This window comes from Ornithodoros turicata, chromosome 2, assembly GCF_037126465.1.
Source record: "Ornithodoros turicata isolate Travis chromosome 2, ASM3712646v1, whole genome shotgun sequence".
Classification (NCBI taxonomy): Eukaryota; Metazoa; Arthropoda; class Arachnida; order Ixodida; family Argasidae; genus Ornithodoros; species Ornithodoros turicata.
In genome coordinates, this window is record NC_088202.1 from 97,053,734 (window position 1) to 97,066,366 (window position 12,633).

The 12,633-nt window shown below is 45.3% G+C and overlaps 1 protein-coding gene across 1 annotated transcript; it reads left to right on the top strand.

The window, feature by feature from the left end:
- The first annotated feature begins 9,162 nt into the window (after positions 1-9,162).
- LOC135384899 (transcription factor Adf-1-like) lies at positions 9,163-11,954 on the top strand. The gene is made up of 5 exons (XM_064614081.1): positions 9,163-9,310; positions 10,017-10,170; positions 10,353-10,450; positions 10,580-10,662; positions 11,616-11,954. Exons 1-5 carry the CDS (start codon positions 9,163-9,165, stop codon positions 11,952-11,954), a joined length of 822 nt encoding a protein of 273 aa, XP_064470151.1.
- Positions 11,955-12,633: the final 679 nt, after the last annotated feature.

Genomic DNA, 12,633 nt, shown 5'->3' on the forward strand with positions numbered 1-12,633 from the left:
ATCAATGTGGTGTCTAAGCACCCGCGAAATTGCGACTTTTTAAATCGGCCCTGTTGGTGATGGCCGTCGCAAGCATCGTTGACAACGTTGGATCAGAAGGCTGCCTGATGCAAAACGGTGATTGTCGCGACGAAAAACGGCGAGCGAGACACACAAAGATACACAAAGTGTTGTCTTTTGGCGAATTCGGGTGGTCATTTCATGGCAGCACTGCCTAGCGCTCGGAAATTGCTAGGTCGGCGCCCCCGCTCGATCACGTGACGGTTGCAAACCTGAACATGCGTTTTTTTTGTTTTTTGTTTTTTTCGCTTGGATCACGCTATGGGGCATCGCGTTTCGTCGCCTGCTAACTCTCGTGAACTTCGACGTGCGGGCCAATGCGGGCCCTCGCCACCCTAGCAGTGCGGATGTGACAGCACCGGATATAGTTGGGCAATACGCTGCCCGGTCGTATCGAGGCCGGACGAAAAAAGCGCTAGCTGGCAAATTCCTGCACTGTTATCCAAAAAGGTAGACATTAACTCCAGAAGAGGAGTAAACGGCTTGTCCCCTCTCCGAAGAGTTTTTTTTTTTACCACTTCTAGAAGGAGTAAGCATGTACTCCTTCTGGGCTGTAGTAGATATACTCCTTCGATGGAGTTCTGTAGCCCACATGGTATACCAAATGAGGAGTGAAATACGAAATACCGAACGAGAGAAGTGTAATACGTCAGTTTGGCACCACAGCAGGACGAATGGGAACTGTTACACACACTTATTAGCCACAGAGATACGAAACAGGTACAAAGAGTGAAATAGTACATACGTCCAAATTCGAATACAAACCGGCTTGGCCATTAGTATTGAAGTGTCCAGTATCGACCACAGTACAACAAAAAGAAATGCAAATCGGAATTAGCGGAAAGCGCCCCGCCAACATGCGATATTGCTGCGCTTTGACCAAGCCAACATCACTGCTCGAGATCTGGCAGGAAAAGTTGACGACGGTGGCATACATTGAGCTTGAGGGAACGAGAGGACACACGAAGAAGTAAACAGGACGAATGACCACCCGAATTCATCATATGTAGGGTAAGATGGGGCAAGATGAGACACGGAGCAAGACGCGACATTTTTTGCTCGACGCCGCCTGTCTCAGAGACGCGTTGCTCCATGCGCTTGAAACCTTACTCATCGGTGGCTCTGAATGTCCGCTTTATTGCACATAAGAATTGTCCGGTTTGGTGTATGTGTTGAAAAAAAAAAAGTCGGCGACTTCAGCCTGAAATGTTAAGACCCGCCAAAAAGGCACGATTTTCTGAAGTCCTTTTACTTGTCATCTGTGCAGCAGCGTTTCGCAGGCTTATTCTGTCAATGTACGTCCACAGTCTATTCCTCTATTCATTCATCTAGATATCTGCAAAATATGGGCCCTCTTGGTTATCCGGTGTTGAACAGAAAAATTAATGCATCCGATGATATGCACGGGGCAAGACGCGACAATTTAATGTAATTTAAATCTAATCCAATTTAAATCTAATGTAATTTAGAAACGGGTAAGTCAATTATTAGGTGGCGCTATATGCTTCTTCCTCAGATATTTCTTGTTTGCATATAGCCTAGGATTTTCCAGCAACTTTTCTTGTTTCATACGATATTTCCAACAAAGTAGAATCGCACGCAAAAGCGAGCGACCAGCGAAACATCAAACTGGCGGTGCATTGCTTGCAAAGGACGGAGGAGCAAAATAGCACCGGGTTCTGTGTGGTTTTATTGCACATCACGTGAGCGGTGGGCTCCTGTGGGTTGCGTGGGGTCCACGGGCTTTACTTTGTCTGCGTGGATTGCAAAAACTAATGTGTTTAGTTCATTACCACGGCGTGTCTCATCTTGCCCCACGCGATGTCTCGTCTTGCCCCGAGGGTTGGGGCAAGATGAGAATCTGCATTTTTGAATTTCTTGTTATGTGTTTATTTTAAACCGGCTACGTCCGTTCTGCATTTACTGGTCAGTAGCTCTAGACCCTTGAAAATGTGCCTATGGCCAGTTTTTTTTTAACACGAAAAATAAAAATGGCATATTCAATTGTAAATTTCTGTCTCATCTTGCCCCACCTTACCCTCTATCTCGCTCGCCGTTTTTCGTCATGTCCAACCCGCCCCAGCTGCCCGCTTGGACGGGATTGTCACATTCTGCTGCCATTGAAACAGCATGCCGATAGTAGTACTAGAGAATTGCTATACGCAGATATTTCACAAGAAAAGCCTGTTGACTGCGTCCCAAAATTGTGCCTTGTGTCAAAATTGGGCCTTGCTCATCTATGTGTGTCCTCATCTGTGCTCCGCAGACCCAAGGAAAGGCTACCTCTTTCTACAGTATACACCAGCCCACTTGCACGACTTTCATTTGTTCTCCCATGAATAATTCGTTCATAATGATAAAGCTCTTCGAAAGTGGTTCGAAAACACCAGCAGGATAAGCAAAGATCTTGTGCAAGGAGTAACATACATGGCTGAACTCCAAGAACGACTCATATCAGAACGCGCTTTTTGATTCTCAGGAAGGAAGAAGGCGGAACTTATTTCTTCTCACGGCATATGACAGGTACGAACTTAATGGAAGAAGATAATATATGTTTGGATGTCTCATCGTGAAATGAGATTCGCTCGATAAGTAACGACGCAAAACGAAACACAGCTTTGCACGTTCTGCGTGAAACAAATTACTGAGCTCGAAATTAGAATGTCGTACAAGACCTGTTTCTGATGAATCGCCTGCGTCCGTGAGAAGAGCTTATTATTAATGGCGGATGGGGGGGGAGGGTCTTATAAAGAACGTATCTAATAGTAAACACAATGTATTATCTGGCAGCTCCAGTTCTTCGGAGGGCTTGGCGAGTGACTTGTGTCAAATACGAATTAATTAAGCCAATCATGGATGAAGAACATCTACGTCTTCAACTACCTCGTTAATTAATGAGCACTCGAAGGATGAGAGATATATGTGACCCGAGACAAGGGAAGAAAAGGAGACACAACGTGATCTCAAATTTTATTCCTTCTTATCCTTGCGTTTCTCGAGTTATCAATATCTCTCATCATATACCAGCTCGCCTGTGCCCTTGCTGTTCTGCTATTGATACTAGAAGGATTGCAGTTTTCTTGGTGTCACCATACCAGTCTCAAACCAGCCTTGCTCTTTTTCTCACTTCTTCCTCTTTCCTTATTGATTCCACGGGCATCTCGGTAGACGCTGAGCTATACATCAAGTGGCTAATGAGACTTACTCGATCGATGGTTATCTGATTACCCGACAACGCCTTCCGATTGTGCTATTTTCCAAGTGCTGTAGTTGCCCTTTGTGTACCTTTGCTATTTTTAATAGTGCTTCGACGTTGCGTCATGGCAGCGTAATAGCACTAGACGAGAGCGCGGCATTTAATACTTTTATTTTGTATTGCGCTGCTAATGCATCACGTTTGCTGAACATGTGTATCGCAGTACCGTTCGCATAATACATTGATTATGGGTCATCGTAATACATATTTTTATGTATTGGTACATCTGCTTCTCTGTCTGAGGTAATGAGCGAACGGAAATCGGAAATCTCAGTTTCGCACCTGATCCCTGTTCTCCACAGATGATATGGAACATGATGTAGTGCCGCATTGTTCGAATTACTTTGAGAGGATTATGTGGATATGACTAAGATTTGAGGGCACGCACACCAGGGTAAGCATACTCTATGAATGCCCGCTTCGTTACTCCTATGTGAGGTTATCACCAAGGAACCTTAGGAACATACATTGGGAACAGTGTCTTGGTATCTTCCGAGTTCGTTGGCATAAGTTGTATCTGTGTTCATTCTGTCAGAACTTTCCCCTTAATGCTCTGTGATTTCCACTGCCATGCTAACCGCCCGCGGGCTTCACGTCCACTACACGTCAGTGCCATGACTACGATTTGAAGGAAGTTAAGGAATCATCACCAGACCCGTTGTCACAGACACTGAAGGAGATATCAGCAACTTGAAGGTCACAAACCAACCCCACACGGACAAACGAGAATTCTTGTCCTTCTGTGTCTCTGTGGTATTTTTCAAGCCTTTCGAACAGTACACAAACAGTACTACAGCCAACACAACTGGCTCTTTTCTCTTCTCTTGTTTTTCCTCCTCTACAGTTCAGTGTGAGCAGTGTGAGGAGTACAGTTCAGTTGTGAGCAAATAATCCTCTAGCAGGCGTAAACCAAAGATAGCTGGTATCAGTACACACAAACAACTAGCACGTTTAGCACCGAGTGCAATGTTTTGCATGCGAACCACATAAACCCACGAATACAGATGAGTTGCAGTGAGTAGCCAATCTCAGTTCTTGTCACCGTCAGCTCCTGCTCGCAAACCTCATAATAGCTAAGAATGTAACGCACGTAACTTCACTGAATATCATAAATAACCAAACAAATGAAGCGACTGATTGCAATCTTAGAGGGTTTGGTATTCCAGTCATGGATTCCCGGTAGAGCTGGCATTGACGTCTTCACTGCAATGCTCAGGCGCGAAAGAAATATCGGCCAACGGCGACGGTCTGGACGGCACAGTAATTAATTTTACTCATTTTTTAAGCACATACTTGGTCCATGGCGTACTCCTTTAATTATGTGTATTCCTCGTAAAACACCCTTATCACGCGTGCTTCAAAGGGACTATGAAATTTTTTTTTCTCGTTTTCATCAGAAAGAAAACATATTTCTGAGTCTAGAACCAAAACTTTACCTTCGTCATGCGAGGAGTATTCTCGGGAGCGAATTTGAACAGAGCGGCGAAGGGAGTACAGCTGGCGCCGCGCCGTGGCGAGCTGCCGCACCGAGACACAGCGAGCAAATTGACGGAACCACGACTGGGTCCGAGACACGTCATCGTGTCGTGTCGTGGTCCCGCCAAGAGCATGCGCCGTAGGGTCCCGGGTACGCATTCATCGGGAGTGGAAATCTCCATGACGCCAGCTTCCGCGCGATGGTCGCAGTCTATCACAGTCGCATCCTCTGGTTTTCGCCGACATGCCGAAACGACGTTCGATGGTAGTTGCCCTAATTCACATCAACACTCGCGGGGCATCCAATGTCATATGCTTCCCAGTGACGAGACGGACAGCTTTTGATGGCACGAAGCAATCGGACCGCCGGGATTGAAAGACGGTGCGGTGCCATCAACTGCTCGTGTTTGTAGCGATTTCCATGATTGCGATTACGAAGGGGACGCTGAATCTCTTCAAGGTACTGGATACTGAGATCAGTGTCGTTTGAAACAAGTTGTAGTGCCATCACAATACCTGTCCACACTGGGGAAACAACGTCCACCTAAACGGCGCAAAAGTGTGAGTACTTTCGTTATTGGGACCAACAAGGATCTATCAGTCTGTGTGGTCAGTATTGTGTAAATGGGTTAATTCTCATCTGCGTGGATTGGAACCTTACGGCCGCTTACGGCACACACGAGGGAGAGTTAAAAAAAAGACAAAATATAAGTTACCGAATCTAGTCACTAAACTCAGGTGGTGCAATGTTGATAAAAATAGACTTCGCTTAGCATCATGTTAGAAACCATAATTTAATAAAATATTCATGTAATATATTGAACATATGTATCGGTTCTTTTCTCTTCACTCACCTGCGTTAATGTTTACAGGTAACTTCCTTAGCGGAGCCTGAAATCCCTGAGGTGAGACAGCATGATCACTGCAACCCACTATTCAGAGCAGACAAATGCTATGCAGCCTCCTTCCAAATTCCTCTTTGCAGAATTGTCTTGCCTACCATTCGGGCTCTGTATATTGTTCTTTTTTTTTTGTAATTTGATTTCAGTTTACTTTATCATGTGCACAAATATGATATTGAGGAGGACATTTTCTTGTTGACACCTAAAGAAGCTAGGTTGCTTTTTGTTTGATCCACCCGAGAAATTCCTTCGACTGCACAGGGTCAGTGCCAGAACCCAAAAAAGCATTCTTTATTTCGTACGTCAACTTAAATACAAAGGAGTCACGCCCCCATACAGGTATCACAAGGCTAGATCGCTGGCGGGAAAAACAATCTTGTCTCTGACGAGACACAACACTTTTAAGAGGTGCAGACTTTTGTTTCTTACCTTATAATCATTACTCAGGTGGATTACATCCATTTGCATTCACCGGAACTGGACTTGCATACTGTGTTATTCTTTTTCTTCTCTCAAACCAGGGCGGCCCAAGTATATGGCAGCTAAAGTCTTTCAACGGGGTAACATGCCAGAACAACTCCAGCAAGTGCTCTGCAGTTCACCTCTAAGATAAAGAAACCTACGTTTGACGCACCATGTCGTCAGGAGCTTTTGTTCCTGCTACAACTCTCTGCTTTGTTTTACAATACCACAAATAACTTTACCAACCACAACTATATCAGTGGTGTACTGCTGTGTTCAACCAGTTCAACTTGCTCTGGGAATCCTGTAAAGCCTGTACAGAGACTTCAGCCCTTATTTGCTGATAACGTTCGTGCCAATACTGTTGTTAGATGAGCTGTGTGGCAGTGTCTGTCCAGGTTGCAAATTGGACAGTTCTTTTACGAAAAAGGCAGATTTCCGCCAGAACACCAAAAAGCAGTTTATTTGAAATAGTACCAATTACTTCGCTTTCTTTTCTTTTTTGAATCGCAAAATATAGGGCATGTTACGTGACTACTGGGGCTTTTGCCTCTTTTCAGGTACCTCAACTGGTGACTTCAAGCTTATGTAACGCCATAGTATAAGGTGGCAATGATGCAAGCGAGATGGTGTTGTTAGTTTGTGTCCCTCAATTCCGGGGTTGATTATGAATGTATTACATAGTATTGTAAACCTGGTTGAATAATAAATGTCTTAAACAACAAACAGTTATCAGAAATACATACGATGTGCAGAATACTCTTACAGAATACGCTGCAGTTGAGTTTCTGTAGGCGTTGCTAATGCTAACTGTTCACATTTACGACGTGTCCAACGCTGAATACCTCATGAAACACAAGTTCTTGCGTGAAACATCATCTTAGGCAAACAATAAGTCCTTTGACGGAAAGAAATACCGCCAGCCTGTCGCGTCTGTAGACCACGAAATGCAGAGTAAATCAGAATCGCTTGAAAGCGCGTAGCTGCTTTGAATAATACGAGGGGTGTTCAAGTCAAACCGGGACTTTCTGACCCCTAAGTGTACAAATGGCTCGCGCAACTTCTTTTCGTCATTTTCACACGCGACAGGACTCCGCGTTCACCACGTGGTGGTCTAAAGTTCGTGCAAAACAGAAGACACGTGCTGGACAAGATGGCCGACAACGAGGTGATCGCGCACATCGAACAGCGAAGTGTCATGAAGCTTCTCGTGAATGAAGGCGTAAAGTCATCTGAAATTCACAGAAGACTTCAGGCTCAGTATGGCCACGACACACTTAGCCGCAGCAAAGCGTTTGAGTGGTGCAAACGGTTCCGAGACGGTTCCGAGACATCAGTGCAGGACGATCCCGGCCTTCGTGAGAACATCCAACTTGTGGAGCGCCTGATCCTCAAGGACCGACGGATAACATGTCTCGAACTGGCTCGAAAGACGGACCTTTCTGTGGGAACGTTGAACACTTCACACACACATTCATGAACACCTCCAGTTTCGGAAAGTTAGTGCCCGTTGGGTCCCGAAGCAGCTCTCCGTGTTTGACCGGCAGAGAAGACTGGAAATCTCCCAAGAGCTAAGGTACCGTTTCGACACTGAAGGACAACCGGTCCTTGATCGGATAATCACGTGCGATGAAACATGGGTGCGCCATTTCACTCCTGAGTCAAAACGCGCATCAAAACAGTGGAAGCATCCGGGCTCCCAAGAAGTTCCGAAGCACCCGGTCTACGGGTAAGGTCATTGCCACTTTTTTTTGGGACAAGGCTGGCGTTGTTCATGTTGATTTTCTGCCCAGTGGTACCACCATCAATAGTGCATATTACTGCCAGGTTCCCAGGGATGTGCATAAGGCGCTGAAGCAAAAGCGGCCGGGCATCATTACCAAAGGAGTTCTCCTCCTACAGGACAATGCACGCCCGCATACCGCGCATCTCACGACACGCACCTTACAGGAACTTGGCTGGGAGTTGCTGCCACATCCCCCATACAGTCCAGACCTCGCCCCCAGCGATTTCCATCTCTTCGGGCCACTGAAGGCGTTCCTTGGGGACCGCCACTTCAGCTGCGACGACGAGGTCAAGAATGCGGTCCGATCATGGCTGCTACGCGCCGGTAAGGATTTCTACCCTGCTGGCATCCAAGCCCTCGTGAAACGCTGGGACAAGTGCATTAGTGCAGCTGGAGATTACGTTGAAAAATAAAACTAATTTCTCGCCTTTTGCGAAAAATGAAAAGTCCCGGTTTGATCTGAACACCCCTCGTAATAGCAATATGGTAACGAAGAACTCGAGTTTAAACAAGGTAAAGCAAAACATTAGACCATCCAGTCTTTTACATAGATAATTCGTCCAAACAAATCGAGCAACAACGGGGGACAGCTTCCAAATATCACAGTCGCACTTCACAACGCACTTGCTTTGTTGTCAGATGCCAACACGTAAATATAATTGCAACACCAGGCAACCACCAGACACTTTCCATTGGTAACGACGATACAACCAATACAACGCTGCGGTGAATCGCTAGAGGCCCACGTATCTCGTCAGCAAAATCCTCAGAGCCACGGAGATGGGTGCTTGGGTTCCATGTTGTGAACGGCCGCCGAGCAGAAGACGATTACATTCGACGAAAAAGTACAGTTCACATGTCATACCCGCCAGCGCAAGTGTAGCAAACGATTCAAACACAAAAAGCTGTTCATTATAGCGTGTTATCCGAACGCCTGCAACGAAGAGAAACGTAACGCTTCAGACCTCAAGGCTGGTTCACACTACTGCGTTTACGGTTGCGCTTGCGTCTTGCGTGTGCTTACGGCGTATCGTTGCCATGGCAGCAGGGACGCGCTCTCCCCAACTGTAGTGCGTAAGATGAACGCAAGGAGTAAAGCCGACTTCAACTTTTCCGACGCAAGAACCGCAAGCGCAAGCAAACTGTCCAATAGGAGGCGAGGATATAGCGCATGCGCGCAGTGCATGCGGTTTGAGTGTTGGAGCGCCTTCTCGGACAAGATGGCTGAAAACATGGAGCAGCTGGAGAATTTCATTCTACAAATCGAAAGGTATCCTTGGCTGTACGACAGCACAAGGGCAGACTACAAGGATGCCACAAAAAAACAGAATTCGTGGCAGGCCATTAGCCTCGTCGTCGGCATGTCAGGTGGGTTTCGCATTACATTAAAAAGTGTTGCCGTCAATCGTGAGAACCTGTCTCTCGGTTTTTGTCATTTCATCCGAAAGATATGTCCGCGGCTGCCAAGTGATTCATCACATCCGGCATATAGTAACAGTGTATAATTTGTGGGCTCACCTGTAGTAGAATGCAACCACCTGCTCATCCACGGATCGCTAAAAACATTTCTTCGTGTTTTCACAAATTTGCGTTATGGTATGCAAAACCTCGCTAGAGCCCTCCTGAGCTGAGTATTTTGTATCATTGGAATATTTCATTTCTTTACAAAACGTTTTATTCCCTTTATTTACTGCCTTTTCTTCATACTTTTTTTCTTTAGGTCAGATTTTCGATATATATGCGGCTTTAGTTGCGGTTGTTGTTGTTTATGGTTGTGTTCTCAATCGAGTTGCACAAGTCATAACTTTGGATATGAGACATTTTCGATGTTTTGTGTAAGGTAACATGTTGGCAGCTTTAAACTAACATCGTGCAAAGCATTTTAAGCGCGGCTGTCGTACTTCTCACAATCGCATGCGAGTCATGCAAGTGTACCCCAGTCAACACAGTGACGTCCTGTGGATGTCACAGAGCATCCAACATGGGATATTCAGGATGTCCCTGGGAGCTATCTGTGATGTGTTTGAGACGTCCCGAGGAACTCCAGAATATCTTTTCAATGTTGTTTTCTTAGTTGACCAGTGCCAAAGAACGTGGAGAAACTTGCGGGACAGGTATGCACGCGAGTTACGTGCCACGAAACAACCCAGTGGGTCTGGCCGTTCAACCCGGGAAGCATGGGCCCTGATGAAGCCTCTGAGCTTACTCTCTAGGTTCATCAGGCCTCGGTACGTGAGCACTTAGTATTTTACTTGTAAAGCTTTACTCACAGCATTACCTGCAGCAAGATATAGCAAAGTACTTGTTAGGCAAAAAACAGAAAAAAAAGCTGATGAAGTCGTATTTATGTCTTATGTTATGTACGCATACAGATCACTTCTGGGTTTCATTTTCTCACTCTGTCCCCCAGCTCTGTGCTCCCAAAGGCGACAGGTGCCCTTCTGCCCAATACACGGGAGGACACAACTCCGATCAGTGAAACCACAGCAATGGATGGCGACCCTCAAGGTAAAATGCGGTCGATATCACTTCACATTTACATCGCTACAAGTACACAATCTATTGCTAACAACGTTGGACTGCTGTTAAGAAACCGGCCCACAGCAACATTCCTTAAGTGAACCACTTTTATTACAGCCATGCTGCTTTCACTGATTGGAGGCACACAAGAGGAGACTCTATCACAGAGCACTCCGTCACCAGTAACCGAAGGAAGTTCGGTAAGGATATAGTCAGAGGTTTGGGTACTTGCTATCAGGGATGGGCAGTATTTGAATGCATTGTAATTAATATATTATTTAAAATATAAACCAAATATAAGACCATCGACACCTGTCCAGAGGTGTTCTCCTTTGTGAATTGAATTCTAAGGGCAAACAGAGGATACCTAGAAGATGCAGTCAGAAACTTCTAATATTAAAATTGTCATGATTAACAACAAACCAATGCCATTTTTCCTTGATGATTTGTTGTTCTGATCATTAATAGTTCTCTAATTCCAAATAAGATCTTCACAGCATTTATGGCAGTAGTTATGGTATTTAAATGCCCATATTGAAAAGTATTTATACAGAGTATTTAAATACCCCTTTCAACAAAGTATTTTGTATTTATATTTAAATACTCAAAAATTGTATTTATGCCCATTCCTGCTTGCTATACATCAAATCTCGGGTGCACAAATCCAAACTTTGCTTATCACCAGAGTGGCCTTAATTTAATTAAGTGTTGCTTATGATTTGCTTATGAAGACTCATCACAAACTAATCGTCATTAGAACCAGAAGTTTTCGGGTTTAACCCGATTCTTCCCAGCACTGAAGCTTGCCTTCTTTAGGGCGAAACCAGAATTGAAGCGGTAAATTGCACTCACTGCGACGTCTGTAGGAATACACACTAACTTGTTCCGCAGCAAATGCAGTTACGTCACTGTGTGTACCAAACCACTACAGTTAATTTGAGAAACTCAGCCCGATTTCTCCCCAAAATTAGCGGACTTGAAGGTGTTTCGCCTGAATTCGCATGAATTTAGAGTACATGTTTATTTTTGCAATTTTTACCCCACGAATTTAGGAAAAAAAATATTTCCCAAAAAATTCAGGCTCTGTCATGACACACAGGCGTGCCACATGCCAATATTTCTTCACACCTTTATTCATTATACTAATTTGCAGGACGGCTCGTCGGCTTCTGCGTTTACACCAACGCAGGAGTTTCAGTCTCTCCAGGATCATGAAGACCGCGGGGAGACTCCTCCGGTTGGTTACGCAAGGCCACCGAAACGCAGAAGGCCGGAGCAAACCATTGCAACGCTGCAGGAGGTGCTTGTGTCCGCAACAAGGCAAATGAGCGGTGCCTCAGCACCTTCACAGGATTACGTTGACATGAGGGACAGCGACACTCTTTTCTTGCTGAGCCTTCGGCCAATGCTTGCTAAGATGGATGACCGACAAAAGCATCTTGCACAATTGCGCATTCAGCAGCTTCTTTTTGATATGACATATGGTAATTAGTAACTGTTTAATGAATACATAGTTTACAAAACTGTGTCACTGTGTTTTTTACATATTCATGGTGGTGCACCTGTTAGCCATACAAAGTGTCACAAAACCCATAATTTCAGTGCATCCTCGAGCTTACATTTCTGGCTGACATCCACGACGAACTACGCTGTATTGACCTGGCTTCTCTCCAACAGAGCAGAAATAGTCTGCATATGTATCCCGCACTTTCCGTGCATCACTAGAACACATGTTGCTGCTGAGGGATGTCACGTCCCTGATGGCATCACTGCATGTCACAGATGCCCTCCATCTCCCAGGCACAACATCACCTGCCACACTTTCGGTGTCTACATACCCAAGTGGACAATAGCAACGATCTTGAACAGCTTCTGCTTCATCTAATGTGCGGAGGTAGTTGTGCAGACATACTGTACTCATGACTATTGCTTTCAATGTTGGCAGGCTTGCTGTTATTGGCTGTCTGTAAATACGCCATCTGCTTGCAAGAATCCCAAATGAGTTTTCAATGATCCTCCTGGCCCTTGACAGCCTGTAGTTAAACAGGCCGTAACCGTATTTCGGAATATGCCCCCGTCACTCCCTCGGCCCTGCTCCTCAATGTGCGCTTTCAAGAACCTGTACCTTGCGCCGCAGACAGCTAGTAGCACGATGCTGTAATAGCCCTTAT